General features: G+C 43.4%; 5 protein-coding genes across 5 annotated transcripts; 1 reads left to right on the forward strand and 4 right to left on the reverse strand.

Annotated features, from left to right (window-relative positions):
- Nucleotides 1-7,521: 7,521 nt before the first annotated feature.
- On the reverse strand, nt 7,522-9,201 carry W97_05092 (uncharacterized protein; the record flags this gene model as incomplete). The annotated part of the gene is made up of 4 exons (XM_007782977.1): nt 7,522-7,724; nt 7,775-8,533; nt 8,593-8,975; nt 9,029-9,201. The coding sequence occupies 4 exons, from the start codon at nt 9,199-9,201 to the stop codon at nt 7,522-7,524; spliced, it is 1,518 nt and encodes a 505-aa protein (XP_007781167.1).
- A 1,068-nt stretch (nt 9,202-10,269) lies between these two features.
- On the reverse strand, nt 10,270-10,665 carry W97_05093 (uncharacterized protein; the record flags this gene model as incomplete). Its single annotated transcript, XM_007782978.1, has 2 exons — nt 10,270-10,366; nt 10,415-10,665. 2 exons carry the CDS (start codon nt 10,663-10,665, stop codon nt 10,270-10,272), a joined length of 348 nt encoding a protein of 115 aa, XP_007781168.1.
- A 4,771-nt stretch (nt 10,666-15,436) lies between these two features.
- On the reverse strand, nt 15,437-17,504 carry W97_05094 (uncharacterized protein; the record flags this gene model as incomplete). The annotated part of the gene is made up of 6 exons (XM_007782979.1): nt 15,437-15,775; nt 15,835-16,108; nt 16,157-16,832; nt 16,885-17,026; nt 17,079-17,230; nt 17,474-17,504. The coding sequence occupies 6 exons, from the start codon at nt 17,502-17,504 to the stop codon at nt 15,437-15,439; spliced, it is 1,614 nt and encodes a 537-aa protein (XP_007781169.1).
- Nucleotides 17,505-18,232: 728 nt separating this feature from the next.
- W97_05095 (uncharacterized protein) lies at nt 18,233-19,628 on the forward strand (the record flags this gene model as incomplete). Its single annotated transcript, XM_007782980.1, has 3 exons — nt 18,233-18,641; nt 18,697-19,187; nt 19,239-19,628. The coding sequence occupies 3 exons, from the start codon at nt 18,233-18,235 to the stop codon at nt 19,626-19,628; spliced, it is 1,290 nt and encodes a 429-aa protein (XP_007781170.1).
- Nucleotides 19,629-19,820: 192 nt separating this feature from the next.
- Nucleotides 19,821-20,964, reverse strand: W97_05096 (uncharacterized protein; the record flags this gene model as incomplete). The annotated part of the gene is made up of 2 exons (XM_007782981.1): nt 19,821-20,700; nt 20,789-20,964. The coding sequence occupies 2 exons, from the start codon at nt 20,962-20,964 to the stop codon at nt 19,821-19,823; spliced, it is 1,056 nt and encodes a 351-aa protein (XP_007781171.1).
- Nucleotides 20,965-22,337: the final 1,373 nt, after the last annotated feature.

Raw genomic sequence — 22,337 nt, forward strand, 5'->3', positions numbered from 1 at the left:
GGTCTATAATAGTGAGCACGGCGTTATATTTCACTCTTGTTAAGGGTTCTTCGGATAGAGGTAGCTTAATAATGAAATCCATAGCTATTAAAGCCTATAGCCGTGTTGGCATTACTACTAATTTTATTAACCCGTATAGCTTATGCCGGGTTGCCTTTATCTTATAGTATAGGTCGTAGGCTGCGATGTATTCCTCCACTTTCTTCCTTATCCTTAGGAAGAAGTAGGTGCGGCTAATTGCTTTAACTATCTTAAAGATTCCGCGGTGTCCTTCGGTTAGATTATTGTAGTATTATCGAATAATTTCCGTCCGCTGTCCTGGTGGTACGTACACTAGTCCTTTGAATAGTAATAGGCCTTTATCTATCTGTTTAAATCCTTTAAGGTTCTTAGAAAGTGCTCTCTAAGCATGGGCGTCTTACACGTATGCTTTCCGTATCCGTTCCTTAAGGTTGTCGTTCATAATTATTATGGTAGCCGCTAGTATACCTCGATTATACGTAATCTTTCTATCTAGATGCTATTCTAGGATCGAGCTGACTATCTAGGGCTTCTCCCCTATATAATCTAGCCTTCTGCTAAAAGCGTCCGCTTTCGCATTTTCGGAGCCTTTCCGATAGTGAATTTCGAAATTGAATGTCGATAATTCCTTAGACTAGCGTACCTGTCTTCGGTTTAAGACCTTAGTGGTGGTGAAGTATACTAGATTCTTGTGATCCGTGAACACTTAAATTGGATACTTTACTTCTTCTAGATATACTCTCTATTGTTTAAATGCTTCTATAATGGCTAGTAGCTCTTTATCGTGGATTTTATAGTTTAGTTCGGGTTCGCTGAACTTTCGTGAGTGAAATGCCACTAGATGCTAACGTCTATTGTTGTTCTGCTAATTCAGACATGCTCCTATAGCTAGGTCCGATACATCTATTTTGATGATAATAGCCTTAGTCGGGTTAAATATTATTAGAACTAGTTCTATACTAAACTATTCCTTTAGTATGCAAAAAGCGTCGCTAGCTTTCTTGCTCTACTGGAATCCTTAATCTTTCTTTATAAGATCTATTAGTGGCGCTGTAATTTGAGAGTAGCCTCGTATGAACTTCCTATAGAAATTCGCTAGTCCCAGAAACGATTACACGTCTTTTACTAACTTCGGTGTAGGCCACTTGAGTACCGCCTATACTTTAGTCTTGTCCATCCGGATCCCATAATCCGTGATAATATACCCTAAGAACTTAATCTCCTGTCGATAGAATTGGCTCTTTTCTAGTACGATCCGTAAGTTCGCTCGCTAGAGCGCTTCTAAGACTTATTTAATATGTTGCACATGTTCTCCTTTAGTCTTAGAATATACTAGTATGTTGTCGAGATAGACGACCACGAACACATCTAAGTGTTCCCTTAGGATATTATTAATATATGCCTAGAACGTGGCGGGAGCATTAGTGAGCCTAAATGGTATAACTAAATACTTATAGAGTCCGAAACGGGTTCTTATTACTATCTTCCACTCTTCGCCTTCTTTAATTCGAATCCGGTTGTATACTTCTGGGATGTCGAACTTTGTGAACTATTTGGCTCCTTAGAGTCGATCCTATAACTCCGAAATTAAAGGTAATAGATAACTATTTTTAATGGTTATATTATTTAGTCCCTAGTAGTCGATATATAGTCGTAGCTTCCCGTCCTTCTTTAGTACGAACAGGATAGGATATCCTGCGGGTGACTGGGATTCCCGTATGAATTCTTTCTTTAGATTTTTATCTAGATACGTTCGTAGCGCTTCTAGTTTCTCTAGTAATAGTGGGTAAATCGCTAACTTCCCTAGTGTCTTGCCTTCTTCAATAGGTATCGTATGATCCTATAGCTAATGTGCTAGTAGGGCTTCGTCTGGAGCCTTATCTATAAATAACCTCACGTAGTCCTTATATTTGTCTAGAATGGATAATGGGGCTATAGTAGACGCGAGCTCTCGTCGCTTACTCTATAGGATCTATACTTACTTAGGATTCTCTCGAACTTCCTTAATAAGTTCTTTAGCCGAGATTACGCATATCTCGAGGCTGTCTCCTAGCGTGTCTTCACTTATTTAGACCAATTTCCCCTTAGAAAAGTCCAATGTTTGACGGGTCCAATCAATCCTTAGATTCACGTCCTTGAGCTATAGTAACCCTAGTACTACGTTGTGGGTTCCTGTTACCGTAATATCGAACTGCATGTCCTTAACATGGGGTCTAATCTGTAACCTAACTGTCTTGGTTTCTTGGTCTACTAATCCCTAATTATAGCCTAAAGGTTAACTATCTACCGCTGTGACTAGGTAGGCGTCGAGCTTATGTTGTAACTGCAAGCTAGCTCCCTAGGCGAACTGTGGTGACATAAAGTTCGCTATAGCACCCGAATCGATTAGTGCCTTAGCCTATATTTAGCTAATCTTAACCCACACTCGTAGGTTTCCGGTGTATTTTATCGCCGTAAGGGTATGCTTTTGGTATTATACTCCTAGTACCCAGGTGCCCTTACACCTATTCGAAAGTCTTTCGGTAGGCGCTTCTATCGACCCTCTAGCCGGAAGGCCTTCTGGTTTTTTAAATTAGAGCTTTCCGAGTTAGAGCTCCCTAAACTCTCTTCCTTAGTAGGAGTCTCTATTCTATTATATTAGAATTTACTTGGATCGACCCGGCGTCCCGAATTCACTCATGGATCCCTAGCTATGAATTCCTGTCGTAATACTGTGACTTTCTATTAGAGTTCCCTAGAAATGTAACCTCTCTTAGGGGTGATATATCCTCTATCCCTAGTGAATCTTGCTTCTATAGGCGGGTGTTCTCGCACTATATCGTAATATTCATGTCCTAGGCGGGGCATGCTATCTAGTATCTACCCTAGCTAACGCACACGCTCTATAGCTACGACTAGTCGTCCTAGGATAAGGTCGTAGACTTCTTTATATAGTTCGCTAAAACTAATAGCGGATCTCTACTGTACTTTGTAGGCGGTTAACCTTATTTTAATCTTCTTAAGGTTTTCTTTAAACTCTAATTGTCCCGCTTAGGCCTCTATGAGTTCGCATACGTCGTGGTACGCTTAGTTCTATACCTCGGGTGGGTATCCGCCCGTGATGAGATTTTATAATGGTACCCTTATTTCTGGTTCTTTATCTAAGACTAGGTTTGAGATGTCGGAGTCTTTTTCGCTTTCCGACGATTCTTCTTCTAACGGTACTACCTCTTCCTCCGAGAGGGTGTATAGTACCGTGGTGGGTGTAACCAGGACCTCGGCCTATAACCTCTAGAACGTAGCCGTCCTCCAGCTGGGTTCCTTCTTAGTGACTTGCAATGCTTGTCCCGATCTGGGTGGTTTCGGAAACTAACCCGATCTGTTCTTGTCGCTTAGGTGTGTCTGACACCTGTTGTTGTAGCATGCAGTCTAGGATATAGCCCTATAGTAAGTTATAGTGGCAGCTAACTTGCCTTGCTTCTTTAGGCCATTCGTCTTTACTAGCGATTGGGTTTTCTTTGGCTGCCTATAGTCTTGAGCGATATGTCCTGTGCGATCGCAGTTGAAGCATTTTCCTGTAAAAGACTTTCTTTATCCTAAGGACAATCCTTATCCTCGCGAGGGCGTTCTGCGTTCTCCCTATAATCTTCTCTTAGGAAAGCGTCCCGGACGTCTTTCTGTTGCGTTAAGTTCCATAGGCCTAAGCTTATACGGATCTTGGTTATACTAAGTAGGGTTACTTGGTTTGCGTCCTACCACTACTAGCGCGTTATAGCCTTTCTTTTCCAACCTTCGTTTATACAGTCGATTGTCAATCCTGATTGACGTTAAAATCATTTCCTGTAAACGATCTAGTCGGTCGCCTCTGACTAAGTCGTCCTTGATGTTCTCTTTTAATCCTCGGTAGTACTGCGCGGTTAAAGCCGTCTCATCCCATGAGGTGTTAGACGCTACTAATTAGAACTAGGCAGCGTAATTGGCTGCTGACCCCTTCTGGGTCAAGTTTATTAGTTCTCTCTCCGTAGTATAAGCCGGGTCGATGTCTCCGAATACTCGTCGTATCTTTGCTTTGAACGAGAGCATATTGGCGAACAGTTCCGTTATTTCCTAGAACTAGTTGCGTTCATCATTCTTAAGGAAGTCCTTAAGATGGGGCTGGATCCATTTAAATGCTCGTCCCCTTAGATAGGTGACAACGAACATCACTTCATTTTCTTTCTAGAAACGGTCCTAGTTGTGCTATATATATAAGTCGCATTGAAGTAGCTATGAGTCGAGTTTATTACGCTCTCTACTATACTCATCCAGTACCTTGACCTTAATTGGTTTCGGTGCTAGGGGTGGCGGCGGTGCCTGCCCCCTTGATGGTCCGGCGGTTGATCCTATAGTTGACATATTAGCGTGTTGATCTTGGGTGTTCCACGAAGGTGGTGCTTAAAGTGTAACGAGGTGCTATCATAAGATAATAAAGGTTACTGTGATGGTTGGGGTCCTAATTAAGGAGGTAGGGAATAGTGCTAAGATATGGTTAACAAGGTGAGGATTAAGATCACGTAGTGAGATTAGATTAAGTTATAAAGAATGCTGGATTCTTATTTGAGTTGAGCACACCGTCCTAATGAACGAGAATGGTGCTGCCTATATACTGCAATGCCTTGCGCCGTGATCCCCTTAATTAGTGTAATCCGTCTCTAATCACACTAATCACACCGATTAGGCCGTCCTTAGCCTCCTAAGTGATCAGTCCTTCACGTGACGCTTGGCACTAATCACTTCTTGTTCCGCGTCATCTGTCGCGGTTCGTGACATCTTACCAGTAAAAGTAGCTATATAAGTGTAGTAAAGTAGTTTCTTTCTCTTATTAATAGAAAAGCGGTACTTCCCTAAGGCTAAGCTAAGCTAGCTAGCTATAAGAGCTAACTTAGTATTATAAAACTCTTAAAGCTTTAGTATTATTTATAGTTAGTAAGTCTTTATATTCTAAATCTTTTTTTCTGTAGTTAGCTAGATCTTTTTCTTTCTTTTCTTCTTTATTATTTATAGCTACTAGACTAGTCTTAACTACTATATTAAGATTATAAGTTAACGACTTAGTAGTATAGTTAAATACACTAGCTAAAAGAGTATTTATAAATGAACTAGAGATAAACTACTTAATATCTATAGAAGAGCTTCTACTAATTAATATAGTGTATTAATAGTGTAAACTAGCTAGAGTAAGTTACTAAGCTAGAGCTTTACTATAAATAATAGAACTAGGTAGTCTACTTCTGTAAAAACTCTTTTAATAGACTGCTTAATAAGTATTAGTAAAACTAATAGGCTAGATAAAGATACTAGAAATCTTAATTTCTCTAATAGTAATTAGACACTTATAGAGCTTTAGTAGCTATATCTTGTAGTAGTCTATTCTTCTAGAATTATCTAAGCCTATTTTTAAACTACTAGTATTTAATAGAGTAGAATAAGTAGATTATTTTAGTTATACTCTAGATTTATATTAGCTATAACTACTAGAAATACATCCAAGATACTAGTAATCTTTCTTATAATTTTCTACTACTATATTAATATTACTAGGTATAAGCTTTAATAAATCTAAGACCCTAGTGTAAGTGTAAGTAAATTACAAGTAAAGCGCCTTATTTAGATAAAAGATTATAACTTATAGTATATTTAGCTACATAGCGTTCTAAAGAGCTATATAGATAGTTACTATAGTAAGTAAAAGAAATAATTTAAGCGTATAAGAACCCTAATATTATAATTTAAGGCTAGCGCTATAGTAGAACTGCGCTAAGTAGGGTTACTGAGGCTATCTATATTATTCCCACTATCTATAGAGAATGCAAACAATATAGATAATATAGATACTATCTAATTATCTTTATTATCTATTAGAACTACAGATACTATAGATAATATAGACTATAAGTATAGTCTAGTATATAGATAATAATGTTTCTCTTATAGAAACATTATACTTAACTTAAAATAAGAATCTAATATTCTTATAACTTATCTAATTATCACTTAGTAATATTAATCTAATTTTTCTATATTTTAACCCCATTCTCTATCTCTTTAATCAGAACTCTAACTATTATAATAACTTTAGTTATTTTATAGTAACTGCTGTTATATAATTACTAGAATAACAAATTATTTAATTTATAGTATAAAGGTATTACTTTATATAGAGGAGTATAAGATACTCTAGAAGAATAGAAAAGCATTATTTTAATAAGATTATAGGAATACTCTAGATATTAAAGCGAAATACTACGTGAAATATTAAGAAAAACACTTACTAAGATTGAAATCCTTGGAAATAGACGTAGTTTAGCTGACTTTTCCTTAAATAGTATATAATATAGTAAGTTATTTCTGCGGATCTTAGCATAACTAGCTTACTAGTTATTTTATATATTAATTCTTATAGTAAGTACTTATCTTAACTTAATAATCGTATCCTAAATTATCTTATTATAATATTCTATCTTATAGATAGAAGCTCTAAGTCTTTAGTGCTTCTTTATGTTTAAAGAACTACTTATTAATATATAGACCTATACTTTCACCGCGAATAACAAGTGAACTAATTAGTTAATAAGATCTAGAATACTACGATTCGGTAGTGTTATACTATATAGTAACTTGCTTGATTCAAGCTCTTTAAACTTAGATACTATATCTTCTAGTTAGTGTAATAGTGTAGTAAGTAAATTCTATACCTCTAAGAGATACTATTAGTTTCAAAAAGTATAGTTATTCAGAAAGAAACTTTATTTATTCCTCCTCTCTTAATTATTAAAGACTAAAACTATATTCTATATAATAGTCTAGCGCTTAGAATATAACTAAATACTATTAAAAGATTTAGTTCAGCTATAGCTATCTGATAGCTAAAGATTATAAAGAGTAGTAATACTATATAGCTAATAATCTACTAAGATATATAATTCTATAGTATACTTTATTTTCCTTGAAAGCTCGTACGCGGCGTGCATATGGTGTATCTATAAGTAGTTTTCATAATACTTTAAGCTTTTCTACTACGTATTTCGTAAATTATACCTAGATAAATACTAATATAGATAGATATAGCCGTAAGAAAGGTATCTAAAAGTATTTAACTAAGGTAAAAGCATTGCGCATGCTCAATGGAATAATGAGCCTTAGAGGGAGGGTGGATAAAGTTTATTTTCAAACCGCTGCACTTTTTGAAACCGATAGTAGCTCCGGAAGGGCTTAGCGCGGCTGCTAGCCGGCACGACGACCCGGTCAATAATCGGACGGCTTCGACCGATTTTTAGTCGGACGATTTGTATCACTGCTAGAGGTGTAAGGTGTACTTCTAAAAACAACGAGAGAATTAATTTATCTGAAATTCAGATTATTATGCTCACTCTACAACATTAGAAGAACTTTAATAGGGTAGCCACAGCGTTCCAGAGGCAAAAAATGAAAGATAGCAGCGCTTATCACACTCTCCACGCCCTAGCTCCATCCACTAGACGATCACACACTCATGCGGTTCTGCTCGCCCATTGTATGCTCCGCTTCATGGTGCTGGTCGTCCATCGTAGACTGCCGGTGAGTATACATGCTGCGAGCACGTAGTTTCGGGCCCCATTTGAAGAGTATGAATGGAATAGGCAGCATAGCAGCGGCGATGAAACCAAACAAACTCAGCGCCCACGCACCGGTCAAACCTGTAAACACTGCAAATACGTCAGCACAGATATCACGGTATTGGAAAGGACGAACTAACTTTGTAGGATAACTAATGGAATGAGGCCTGCAAGAACCAGACGTAAGCTGGCGGCTGCAGTAAGTGCTGAGAGAGTTCCAGCAGGTGGATAAGCATCGAAGAGGTACGAAACGAGGGAGATTAGCACGCTCAAATTGCCCCAGACGTACACCGCGGTACCGATTACAGGGCTGGGCCAGCCAATCGTAGGTTCCGCCGTCCAACCAATCCAGAACAGCGAGGCGGTGATGCCGAAGCCACCGATCATAGCCGGGATCAGACGGTATTCGATGTCCATGGAGTTGATGTGCAGCTTGTTCCTAACATGGAGGCGGTAGAGGATCTGCTCGATGACAACGGACATCGCGGCTGCGCACAAGGAACCGACAATTGCGCCGATGAATGCGAGACCGGCTTGCTGGATTGTAAAGCCGTAGACCAAGTTCAGCACGGCTGGCACCGTGATGAACCATTGGAAGATGATTGCGAAGTTGAAACCTAGATAGAGACTGCACATGATGACGACGGGCTCGGTAACAAGCATCTTGAGCGGCGACAAGACGGTGATGCGAGCCATTTGCGAGATCGTAACGCCGCTTTGCGCAGGTGTTTCCGCATAAGCGCGACCGAGCCGCTTAGCTCTTCGTCTGGGGATCTCTCTCTGATACGTTTCAGGGACACCTATGCCGAGGAGGAAAGCTGCCAACGAGACCATTAAGGAGACCCATTGGGTCCACCGCCAGCCGGTCGCGCCCACGACAAAGCCGCCAATTAGAGGTCCTGTATGCGGAGACAGGTCAGAATGGTTGGTTTTTGGCATTGTGAGGTTTATGACGTACCGCAAGCCGCTCCAACGTAGGAAGCCAGACCCAGAACCGCATAGTACGTATTCGTCGTGCCCGCTGACCAAACGTCGGCAAACGTCCCCTCAATGAGCACGAGACAAGGACCACCAGAGAGCCCAGCGAAGAAACGGCACACTGCCAGACTCGCAAAGCTCCGAGACCACCCCGCTCCAAGGATAAATAGCATGTGTACGAACAGACTTGCAAAGTAGACGACTGAGCGACCGTATCTCTCGGCGACATGAGGCGTGTAGATCGGCGCGAAGGCGATACCCCAGAGGTAAAGCGAGAAGCCCAGAATAGCGACCTTTGTCGATACATTGAACTCTGCCACGACATCATTGATACCGGCGGTGTAGGCAGTGAGGCCAAAGGCGCTGCATCAATAGTCAGTCAGACGTTGGTAGGTGTGCGTGCACAGCAACTGTACACTGCAAACGCGAATGCCCATGATACTGCAGAAGCATATGTACGACGGTGAAGCGGCCAGTTCATTGGATTGTCTGGATCTGAGGCCGAGAGACTATGTGAAAGTATCTGGGAAGTTGGCGGCTTCGTAGCCATGTCAGGTATCGACTCATCTTGAGATGAGTGTGTTTCCATTATTGAGTCGTGGGATACTCAAAGAGGCGAGGGAAAGGCGTTCGAACTGAACAGAAGATGCAGAAGAGTGGAGGAATTTCGGTGTAGTGAAGAGAGTGGTGCTGATGACAGCCACAATATAGAAAATCAGTCTCACTTAATAGTTCAATGCAGAAAGGTATTTCAGATACTGGGAGTTCCAAAGAGGGTGATTGCTAAGGACCTGCGTGATTGCTAAGGACCTGCGCGATTGCTAAGGACCAGCATGTCTTCTAAGGATCAGCGTGCCTTGGGGTTCGGCGTCTGGCCAGCTACAGTTTGTCCGAAACGGATCATGACAGCTGTCGCAGAGGAGCCTTGCAGCTCACATATTAATACACTATTCTGGTGATTTGCGCTGGATCAACAAGACCCAAGTCTCGCTCTTGCAGAGCGTAGATTATGCTCCGCAACGCAATTGGCTCCGCTTATCTATGGTCCAGAACCAGGGCAATAATGATTCCACATCCCTCCGCGACAGGCCAGGAATCGAAGGGGCTGAATTATAAGGATCCAAGACACTAAGTTAATATCAGACGGAGGCTTTAATTTAGAATAGGCTGTGTTGTAGAGATGGCTGAGTAAGATTCTAAGAAATCAAAATTGCCTATTTAAGGTTAGCTTCCGTCGGTTAAGCGTAGCGGCGATCTAAGAATTTGACTCGACTTGCTGCAGTCAGCAGAAACAAGGGCCATTCCCTGAAGAACGCGTCGATGCTTCGAGTGCTTCACTTCAAGTTGTGCGTTAGGTCATGGTGAGCGCCATCATAGGGAAGTACCAGACACAACGTGAGACGCTGATGGCTCGGGGCCCACATTGGGCTATGCAAGCCACATTCAAAGCCGATTGGATTTCTAACCTTGGAAATAGATACTTCCTGAACACCTCGTCCATGATTTTTATTCAAGATTACACGGCCGAAAATGGGCATTTCTGTAAGCGTAAGAATCTCAGCCGAATAGTATTGACACCGGCTGTCGGACCATGAGCTGCAATGCCTAGCTTTGTTCCCAAAATCATCCAGATGCCGAGCGATCAAGGCGCACTTTGTCATTGATGTAACTCGGTACCATGACGTAAATTACGGCTTCCGACAACCCTCTTCACGGAATCCCAGAACTGCGTCACGTTTAGCACAGCGCCGAACCTAGAGAAAATCGTCAGCAATGCCTCGTAATCGCTGTGGTCAGCGTACCCATAGCAAATGACGAGACGCGCTAGGTCTCTCTTCAGTTCCCTCAGGACAGCATCATGCAAAAATTCTGACTTTATATGGCTCTTGAGATTTTGCCAAGCCTGGACAGGAGTAATCTCGTCCTGCAGATTCAAAGCCTCGCTGAACTGGACCAGTTTCTCAATCTCGGCGTATGGCAAGTTCCATGGATTTTCGGGCGGAATGTGTTCTTGAGGGGCGTGAGAGTAGACGTGGGAAGAGAGTGTAAGCATGTGACCGTTTGGATCAGCGAGGTGGGTATGCGGGAATGCGCTCAGCGGCTCGATATGATCTCTGCACGGATGTTCAAGACTACGATTTTCGTAAGGGCCAGGGCGGTATTACCGAGGGCAGATAAAGACACTTACGCGAGGATAAAGTCAAGCACCTTAAAGGGATCGTCTATGTGAACTTGCGGTGCGATGGAGGTTGACGGAGCGGCAGTATGAAACTGCGAGAGCTGGCTCGTAAAATCAGAAGCTGGCTGGACAGATGCGCCTGGCGCGACGACAAAGATACGGTCGTGCCCGATATAGTCATCGAAACCAACAGAGGCGATCGCTGGATCTTGGAACAAGGCGACCTCCTCAGTGGCTGTCTGGCTTGGGGAAAGAGCTACTCGGTGCGAGACCAGCGTTTGCCTGATTGTGGCATTCTCAACTTCCAGCCGTGTCTTCTCTTCACGGGCAGCGACATCCATCTGTCGTAGATGGGCTATCTCTTCCTCGAGATGTTGGACGTATTCCTCTTTGCGTCGACGATGTAGTCTTTGATGGAATATGTCAGCGTTGCCCTATGTCTGGTGCACCGCAATAAAGAATGGGCAAGTGACTCGCATCTGAGCTCGCGCGGTCTGCTGGCCTCTCTTGCTCTTATCTTTGTTGCGCGCATCTTGATCTATCTCCAAACCAGTGCTGGTACCCTCACCGGCCGGAGTCTGTGCTGCTCTGTGGATCAGTGACAAATTCGAATATGACAGATAATATAGAGCGTTGCAATAGCACACGATCATCGACGGCCCTGACTTTTAAGGATTGCTCACATGTCTGTTGTCCACCGCGATCGGGTTGGTGCTGTTTGAAGGTTAAGGTCGAGCCAGCGACTCTCTTTGCAGCTTTCTTCCAGAATGATTTGAAAGTTAGCTCCTCCCTGGGGCCTTGCAAACCACGGTCATCGGACATAGGAGGCGTTTGATCTGTACGAGGGATTTCCGACTTGGAATATTAAAGAGTGGAAGCGGAGATATCGGAAACCCAAGGGTTGCTTCAGTAGTGAGAAGGATAATACTAGTGTACATCAGCAAATTTTTCACCCGCTCGGGAAAATCCAATCGGCCAAAATCGCTTAAAACCACCAAACCCGCCAAACCCGCCCGGAGCGCCAAGAACTAAAAGATGATTAGCAAACAAATATATAAGACATCAGATGTATAATTTTAGGAGTTCTGATTTTCGTTTAATCTTTTTTCCCTAGCTAAAATAGGAATAATATCCATGGTTTCGAAAAGTAAGTGATAAATAAGTATTGTTTTTATTAGTCTACTCTTAAAATAAGATTCTATTATATGTTTCTATAGAATGCTAGTTAAATCAGACTTATAGCTTTTCTTCTTAATAAAACTACTTACTAAGCTAGTTACTAAACAGTACTATAACCGCTATAATTACTATAAATACTTATAGTACTATATTCTACTAGAATAGCGCTTAGAAGCTACTCTAGAGCCGCTTAGAAGCAAGTGGAATTATTCTATAGTTTCAAATACTTATAGCTACTACTAGTGCTAAAATAGCGCTTATAACCGCTTATAATCGCTAAAAAGACTTACTAATATAGATAGAAACTAAAACTAGACTATTCTTTTTATAGAATATAGTTTCTTAGAAAAAGCTCTTTGTATCTTACTACATTTGAATATCTTAAAAAGTAAAATTAATACACTAAATTATTATAATATATAGAGTTTCTAGCTACTATATTATAGATATAAATATTATTAGTTAACTTAAAGTATATAATTTTAGCTTATAAGTTGTATAGTTTTTTGAATTTAGTTAACTCTAAACTTATTCAAGTTCTGCAATAGAATATACTTTAAATACTTTTACTAGTATAAAGTATAGATAATAAATACTAGTTAAGGTCATTTGTTTATAAAGATCTAATACAGATAATAGTAATAGTAAATACAATATATAGTAAATAGAAGTATAGAAGAAAGATAATTAATATTAGTAAAAATAATTAATTTCTATTCGAGAATCCCTATACAAGTTACTATCATATAAGTATATTAGGTAATTAATGCTACTAAAAAGCACCTTTTAATAAAGAAAAGAAAGAACTAAGAGAACTAAGCCTAGCTAGATTATATACTATATAAACCTTCTACTAGCTACTCTACTATACTAGAAAAGTAAAGGTTTATAAAAATGCATCTACTATTTATAAATCTATAATATTATTCTTTATAATATATAGTATAAGCTCTATCTAAGATAAAATAAGACTTAAAAGGTTTTATAAAGAGATATTACTTACCTATATAAGTCTATTTACTTTATTATAATATTACTATAACTTTCAAAGCGCTTTGTTTTTAATAGTTTCCACTAGTTTCGTTTTAATACTAATAATGTAATTTTATAAATTAGTAGTATAAGTTTCTAGACTAAATTACTTAAAGAATATTATAAGAGGTAGAAGTATTATATAGTATAAACTATAGATAAAGTGATAGGTAGAGTAGTAGTTAAATGTAAGCAACTAGTTATAGAAAGTAGAGTTAGAAAGATATACTTTTAAAAAAGAGAATACTTCTAGTAGTTTTAGCTATAGTAAAGAGATACCTATTAATACGCTAGTATAGATAGAAGAACTTAAGATAGCTTAAGCTTTTAGTTTTATAGCTTATAAGCGTATTTCTAACCTAATTTAATATACTTATATAGAGGGTTAGCTTCTTTGTATTATTACTATATCTAGTATTATTAATATAGTATAAATCTTAGTAGTAAAGGTAATAAAGTCGTAATTCTTTTAGTAGAGCTTACTAATCTTTACCTAAGCTATTAACTTTAGGTTCGAGTTTCTAAGAGCTAGTTCAAAGTGCTTAACTATTTTCTTAATTAAGCTAAACTTAAGAGCGCTATCAATCTAGGTATAAGAAAGAAAAAGAGCTTATATAGTATTCTTAAGATATCTATATAAATATATAGTATCATAACTCTAGGCTTTTCCTAGGAAAATATTTCTAGAAATATATATAATAAAATATAGATAATTTCACTAAAAAGAGCTATACTAAAGAAATTATTATATGATATAGGTAATTTCACTAAGAGAGTCTATATTAAGAGAATCACGGTATAGAAATATAAGCTATAGGCTTAAGTATATAGATAATACTATCTTTACTTACTAGAATAGTATACTTAATTTAAATAATAATTTTATATTCTTTTTAACTTATCTAATTATTATTACATGATATTAACTCTTACTTTATTAGCTATATCTTAGCACTATTCTCTACTTTCTTAATTAGAGTCTTAACCATTTTAGTAACTTTTATTATCTTGTAATAATATCTTATTATATACTACTAGCCTCGCGTTATAATTATAGCGTTCGCTCTAGGAATCCTAACGCTAGAGTTCTGTAAGCTAACTTACAGTCTAGGCTTAAAGGCCTACTTGAGGGTAAGATCGCTTACAATTATAGAAAGGGTACTATATTATATAGTAGAATGAGAGACAATACGCCTCGAGAGCATACCCGCTTTTCTGCATTTCTAGATAACCTCTTACCTACGAACGAACGCTTGCGCCGGCTCTACCGATCAAGTCGAACGAGCTATTAACCAAACTACGGCTTACGAAAGGGCTTTCTTATCCTACACCTCACGCTAGACGTTGCTGAACCAGCAAGAGCAACGCAACCGACAACGCCTGCAGAGATCTTAGGTTGTGCCTAGGAGCGCCTTCGGGACATAAAGCCTTTACCTTGCATGATTATCTTATCTTGTAGTTTTTCATTCAACACGCTCAACAATTCTACTGCCTATGTCTCACGTCAAGGTTGCTAAACCGGCCGGCAAGAGGATTATATTCAACAACGCCTATAAGGTCTTAAGTGCTCGCCCGGGAGTGCCTCTAGCATAAGGACTTTACCTATTATCTAAGTACCTGTTTCATGTCTTTGTTAGACGCTTGCTATAGCGTAAGTGTTTACCTTCTATTTCGTTGCCGCAGTTGTTTTAAGCATGCCTTCTATCACTCTTAAAGGTTAGTCTTTCCCGTATGTAAGACCGCTTCTTGTAAAGTCTAGACTAATCATTCGCGTTTATAGATAAGATTTTCGATGATTTATTATTAGAAGCCATCTCTAGACAATCACTATAGAGTATCCGTGAGCCTAGCAGCTATAGCAGCACTCCTAGTCTAACAAATAACGGACCTCCACCGTCGTAGAGCAATGCAACTTCTACTGTCAATGGAATAGCAAACCTTACACAGCTTCTTGCCGACGACCATAGCCATTAGGAGAAACTTTGATGTTTATATATTGCTAACAGTGCTGCGCTAAGATGCGCAGAGGTGCACAGCTCCGAGTCCAACAGTGCGACGGTGCGATGGTGCGATAGTGCGACAATGCGCCATGATGCGGGCACGAACGTCTGACGTGTTTTGCCGACAGAGCCAAAAACCAGAAATGGATGCAGCTGGTCTTTCAATGGTTGTACCTGCATGCTACGGAAAAAATTACCGGGTGATCAACTGCAGCCTGTAGACATTTGACGAAACCGTTTTCATTACTCATACCGAACCTTAGGACAGCGCAAGAAACAACAATAATAGCTTGTCACTCGAGCTATCAAATCGCAGTCGTCACAACATGTCCAGCGTCTAATGAAGGACTCATTGTGTGCGTTAAGTGTCATCAAGGACTCGAAACATCCTTTTCTGCGCCATAACCACCTTCAAACGATCGTCAAACTCGTAACTAACGTTGAGACAGCGTCCGCGTTATAGACAACCTCCGCGAAATCATTCTTGTTAACGGGAAGTCGGTAGGTTTTACCATAGCTTCGATCTCGTCAGCAGTCATTGCGCTTGACGCTTTGCTGATCTTGACGAAGCCAACAAGAAGCACCAGAGCCGCACCAGCGCATGCTAGCTCGAACCAGAAAACGGTCTTATAGCTGCGCATAGGTCCCTGATCTCTGGTGTTGGTTGCTATCACTTCTGAGAACCCTAGGAAGAACGCGATCCCTAGCTGTAGGACAGAATTTATCAGGGCGCCCCCAAGGCCTTGCTGTCTCAATGGAAGGCTTGTTGTTATCTAGGGAAGTGTTAGCCTGGTTTAAGGGATATGAAAACAGGGTAATCGGATATACCTACGAAGATATTTGTGACGTTAAACGTGATATCAATGCCAACAGTCGCGCATATCATTGAGGGGAACACCCAGGCCCAATAGTTAGCGCCCTCAGGCACGAGCGCGAAGAGTAACGGGGCTATTATCCAAGCCACGCCAGCCGCGATGACCATCACGCTGCCTGGGATTAAGTGGAGGACAAATCCGCCGCAAGTAGCGACGATGCAGCCGCCAAGAGCCATTGGTAAATACCACGCTACGAGTTGTATAGGGCTTCCGCCCATAACTTCAGTCATGCTAAAGATTATTAGTATCTACACACTTGATCATTGTAAGAAAACTTACTAAAACGTAGTGTATAGCAGGAAGATACCAAGGCTACCGTAAGTGAACAAAAGCGCAAGAATTAATGGTTTCATATACTTGACGGCAAACAGATCAGGCGGGAGTAGTGGCATCTCCGCGACCCAGCCTTCAACATAGACTGTAGCACCTAGAAGCAGCACGCCGACAATAAGGAGCACATAGATATAGGGTGTGGCCCAGCCATTTAGCGCGTGAGAGCTGTCGGTGATAGCATATACAACCAGGATTAGTCCGCACGACGATAAGATAGCGCCTAGCCAATCCATTTTAATGCCGAGACCTCTACGCTCCTTAATGTCAGAAGGAATTGTAAAGTAGGCGATTACTGTAGTGATGGCCGTCAGAATTGCTCCAATCCAGAAGTACCAGCCCCAAGTAGCGTACTCAGCGGCAACGCCGGCAAACAAGATGCCGATAAAGAAGCCAAGCGGAGCGCAAGCGCCATAGAGGCTAAAGACGATGTTTTTGCGTAGTCCAGGCCGGTAGATACTGCCAAGCAGCATAAGGCTTGCTGGCAGATACGCTGCAGGGGCGAGTCCTTGGAGGGCACGGCAGAAGTCCAACATCAGCTCATTGTGGGCAAAGCCGGCCACAATTGACCATAAAGTAAGCCAGATGACGCCCCCAAGGTAGATAGGGTAGCCGCCATACATATCTAATAGGATGTCAGCTCGCCTCTGTTAAACGCCGTGGCATCTATCACTTACCGGCTAAACGACCGAAAATCAGAAGAAATGAAGACACGACAAGAGAAAATGCGGCTGCTGGCCAGGTGCTAGATGATCGTGGAATACCTAGGTCTGCGATAACGGTTGGTAACACCACGTTAAAACCAGACACGAAATATTCCTAGATACTATTAGCTACTGCTATTCAGTCGCGTATATAAGGGCCGTCTTACAGTCAATACCTGTGACATCACTACAGAGAACACGAAGCCTGCTTCTGCCCATGAAGACTTAAACTTTTCAGGACGCTCTCGGCCGAGGCGTTCAATGCGGGTTTCTGGTGTTTCGAACTCGTCGACCTTTATTCCTGAGTTCTCTGCCATAACTAATCTGTGTTAGTGACAGGTATCAAGTAGAATCTGATTTTAGAGGTGAAAAGCAATGGACAGTGGTACTCGGACAATGCTATGATAAGGGGAGAAAGAAAGTTATGATGTATCTATCGGAATGACTGCAGCAATTACTAAGGAAGACATGTAGAAAACCGAGCGAGACACCGCCATAGACTACTTCACCCTAAACGGAAGAATTGGAGAGAGTTTCCTCGCCGCCGGTGGGAGTGACATACCGGTGGATGACAACGGTGGCGAGTCTGACATGATTCTGTGATCGACCGGCAATGGGCGGTCTTGGCGGTCGTTAAGCTGAATAATCGCCAGTGATCAGATCAGGGGAAGGGCGCAACGGAAGGCCGTTTGTAGAGTCCTCCTCGAAGGACTATCTGCCCGTTTTGGCAAAACCGTCGAGAACACTCCTGTACACTAGTCCGAGGCTCTACTCGAGTGAGCTTATCGTTGTGTGCAGTTTCTACAGCGCGCCAAAGTGTCGTATTTATGTTTCTGCGCCCTCAGAAACTCCTCAGAAACGGAAGCGTGCTGCTGACAAAGATTACCAATCAGATGGACAGACCTACCCCGCTACACACTCCCTGTATTCCAACGCTGTGATCGAGGATGGCTTTGCTGACTGCATGACGCGAGGGATGTCTTTTGGATTTCGTTGATGCTCTACTCACAAGTGACTCGAGATGGCCACCGCGTCAAGGCCCTAGGCCCTAGCTGTACTCATGCAATCGCGAATGGGCATCCTGTTCACATACAAAATCAGGGTCCTCGCTTAATCTTGGCAAAGAATCGGCGCCCACTCATCAACCTCCATCCCTAAGACCCATGGGAACCCGGGCGTAGGGTAGTGCCAAGACTTTGGGTACGTGGACTGAATTTAGTCTCGCTAACGACGCAAGGCATTTTTCTTGCCAAGAACGTCGAAGTTGCGAATCTTTCGGCCGCGACATCGCCAATCACGGTATGAACATCGACAGAAGATCATGCCTACAAGCCAGACTTCGGAGGATTCTGGGCAATGTGATGCCCGCGGACGAAAGCTACAGCGGGATAGGCAGAACCAAAGGCAGAAACGCAGAAGAGAGAGGGAGACACTCGAGAACCTTGAGCGAAGAAACGCCTCTTTGGAGCGGCAGGTAAAGGCATTGTTGGATGGCTCGAATGAAACTGTTCGGCAACTTTGGAACACAGTGCAGTCAATGAGTGCCAGGACTCGAGCCACAAACGATCGACTCGACCAGGTAAATACTTTCATCAAGGAGTGGACTGCTCAAGACGATACCCGATTACCTCGGAGAGACTTGTACGCCTCTACTACCACGGATGAGACTACCGGCGGAATTCAACCCGGACCATGCGTCGACGTCGGCTGTCAAGGTCCACTCGAGTGTGGTATGTTCATCTACACGAATTTCTCGTTGCATCTGCACCTAGCTGAACGCATTAGAGATGAATAATTCTCAGTATCCGGCGCCGAGTTCGAATGCATTGAACGGTGCAGACAACTCCTCCCGAGCAGACATTGATGGTGCGCGGGTGAATGTTGGCCCTGACCGTTACGAAAGACCATCTGAGTCGCTCGTTTCGATGACCAAAAGCCGGCAGATGCCCAATGTTACACACCTAACCACATACCGCGAGTTGACCATACCAATAACGAAACTTGAGGAAATCTTGACATTGCCTGAGTGGCTGAGGATACCACCTACGGCTCCACCAACGAAAACGTGCTTCGACCCCTTTGGTCCAATCATACAAGAGATGCGAAAGTCTACCCACTTGTTCAAACTGTGCAGCCCAGAGCCTGCAGCTTTAGATCTTGTTCTTGGTGGGTCTTTGAACGAACTCGCCAACGCAGTGCATCGTGCAACGCTCCATGATCCGTTACGACGGACAGAGAAGTTCGCCATCAATTGGATGTCTTATCTAGTTGCTCGGGTAAGGCTGTTTCGTATTGACAACCTTCCATCAATTGTTGATCAGATGCAGTGGTTCGTTCATCCATCAGAGGATAGCTACCGGCGAATGCCAGCAATGTTTCGTCCGACCGCAATGCAGCTCTTCACACCCCACTCGCCAATATTCGATTACGTTGTTTGGCCGCAACTGCGTGACAACTTCATCGTTCACGGGATGAAGTACTGTCGTGCAGAGGTCTTCGGCCTACTTTTTTGTACTTGCCGCGTCCGAAACACTCGCAACACTGACTACATTGTGCGAAGTCGAGGTGGCGATGCACAGGCCGATCCAGCCTTCCTGGAAAAGATCTTCTCTTTAGATGGATGGGTATTGCTGGAAAAGTTCTGGAATGAGTATCCGGAGCTTGTGGTTGGCATGGACCGCGAGAAGATTATGATACTCGAGGAAGATCTTGTTTAACCACGACAGTAAACCGGGCAGATGTGCAGAGTGTAAAGATAAGCAAGACGGGTACGTATTGGGTTTGGGGGCGCGGAGCGCGCAATGGAATGCACAGTAAGCATTTTGCGGTCATGTCGTGTTGACCAATGCTCTGACCAAGCTGAGTACATAGCGGGCTTCAAACACGACCTTGTAAATATCTAGATCCATCTATTGGATCTCAATCACAAACTTACCAATCCCGCCTTTCGCAGCTAATACCTCCTGACATCCGTCCCTGACGCCTTGCAAATCAGTCAAACTCGATACCCTACAGACAACGGGTACAACCTTCCCCTGATCCAACCAGTTTCCCAGCCTCTTAAGGTCACTCCCCCTCTCATGCGTGAAAAGGTAAGAGTACTTTACCTTGTATCTGCTGGCTCTATACTGGGCTGCAAAACCAATAGCATTGAGAGCCCAACGAGCAACAACTGGCGCGTTAGACATAACTCTTTCCATGTCTGGCCCGAAAGGTAGAGCTGCGACGGTTACGATCACGCCTCCTTCTTTCATTGCACGCAAACACCCCATGGCGCCGCCCATAGTGTCAAACATGGAGTCGACGGAACCCTTAGGGAGGGTCTGCGCTGGCTCCTGCTTGGTGTAGTCGATGACCTGATCCACGATGCCCTTTCCAAGGATCTCGTCCACCTTCGCAATCTTCGATGGCGAGAGTGTCGTAATGACCTTGGATGCTCCGAATACGTTTTTTGCGAGCTGGATGGCTACAGTCCCTACACCGGAGAGACCGTCTGGGATGAACACAGTCTTTCCCTTCAGCCCACCCTCGAGCTCCGCGTCTGCCGCGTCTAATGCCTGGAGCGCCGTAAGAGAAACGAGTGGCAGCGACCCGGCGTGAGTGTGGGACAGGAGCTTCGGCTTCAGTGCGGTGGCAGAGGCAGTTGATAGAGCGAAGTCAGATATCGTGCCACGACAGCGCTCTGGCACACGGGCGTAGACCTCGTCGCCGGGCTTGAAGCGGGAGGAGGCGTCGGGGCCGACTGAAACGACGATGCCGGAGAGATCGTAGCCGATCTTGTAGGGGAAGCTGTGGGGAGGAGTAAGGGTGTCAACAAACGAAATAGGTGCCTCGAAGCTTCGAAAGCAGATTTTGAGAGGAAAAGAGGAGGACGTACGTTTCTGGCTGCACCATCTTCGCGACGCCGGATGCCACCTTGACATCCACTGGGTTAATGGAGGCGGCATATACCTTGATGAGGATGTCATCTGGAGCCTCGATCTGCGGCTGAGGGACATTCAAGACATCGTAGTCCACCGGCGTGCAGTATCTCTGAATAGCCAAGGATCGCATAGCCGAGGCTCCGTGGAAAGTTACGTGCGAGGAAGTCGGTCCTGTCGTGATGATGTGATAAATGAAGGGTCAGAGGACGATGGGGAAAGATAGAGGACCGAGAAAGAAGGAGATGTCTCTCCGGTTGATGGTTCCCTCCAACATCTCGGGATCGGAGTTCGACAAGAAGACGAGCATCCGGACGAAGAGGCTTGATGTGGTCGAGGTGCAGGCTTGCCCTACACTGTGAGTGAATTTCAAGTGCTACTTTCTGCCAAACTTCAGCGACCTGAACTTGACATGTGTCTGGCGTGGAATTCGGTAAGGCGACTCAGCGGCGACGACTCGGCTTAGAGGTGCATAAAGCCTTGACAAGGCATTTCAGCCACCACACTCCTTTCAATACACCTTTTACCTCCGCCGCCGAGCACGGACGAACTTGGGCGGAACATCCTCGGTTTGAAAAGCACAACAGACTGATTTGCTGCGTCCGTATCTAAATCGAGATGGGTTGCTCCCTCCACTTGAAACCCTCTCTGGAGTGAGGTGTCAAGGCGACTTGAACGTTTCGACATCCGCATGGAAGGTGGACTCCGATCGTCTTGGGATGATTGACGTCGGGCGTTGCTTCATGCGTCCGTCCTCCAGGTTGCTCTTAGCAGTACTGGCCACTAGTGTTGGCCGGGTGGATCTTCCTGTTAGGCTGGTCTTGTTCATCGCGAGCTCGATGTGCCCGGATCTGAATGCGGTGGTGAGGCAACCTTGCCTGCCAGGCGACTCACCAGTGCTGAGTCGCTATCTCGGCAGAAAGACGGGTCTAGCTCGCGCAACAACCCCAGTGGCCGCCTGTCCCGCACTAAGGGCGACACCTACCCCTTCTTGGAAAGGCGTCTGCTGATCCTCCAAACCCGTGTATCGTGGTGGGGAGATGGAGCAGCTCACGACAGCAGAGTGTCACGCCGGTCGCTCTCATCTGCCCCATGGAGGATCCCGTGTCTTCTTTACCCGTGCTATGGCGCCGGTGGAGCCAGACCCTACTGCGCTTCGACTGTGTCTGTGGTGGCCCTTGCGGCCACTAGCTGAGTCAGCCAAGGTACGGTTGACATCGGGTTTGAAGCAGCTCATCAGAGCATCGTCAGTTAGCTAGTACCAATCAATCAATCAATCAAGCTCATTGACCAAGCGTCCTTTGTGCCTCCACACCTTCAACATCTGGCCCAAGGTGAAGCGGGGAAGTTCAGTGGACCTCTGAGAGGTACGGGCTACCTTAACGGCCCCGAGCATCTCAAGTCGACGCAAGATTGCTCACCTATCATCATATCGCAAACTCTTCCTTCCAAAAGCCAGGCTAAGAGTACTTGAATGGACCAAGACTAGATTGTAAGAGCCGCGGT

This window comes from Coniosporium apollinis, assembly GCF_000281105.1.
Source record: "Coniosporium apollinis CBS 100218 chromosome Unknown supercont1.23, whole genome shotgun sequence".
In the NCBI taxonomy this organism is placed as follows: domain Eukaryota; kingdom Fungi; phylum Ascomycota; class Dothideomycetes; genus Coniosporium; species Coniosporium apollinis.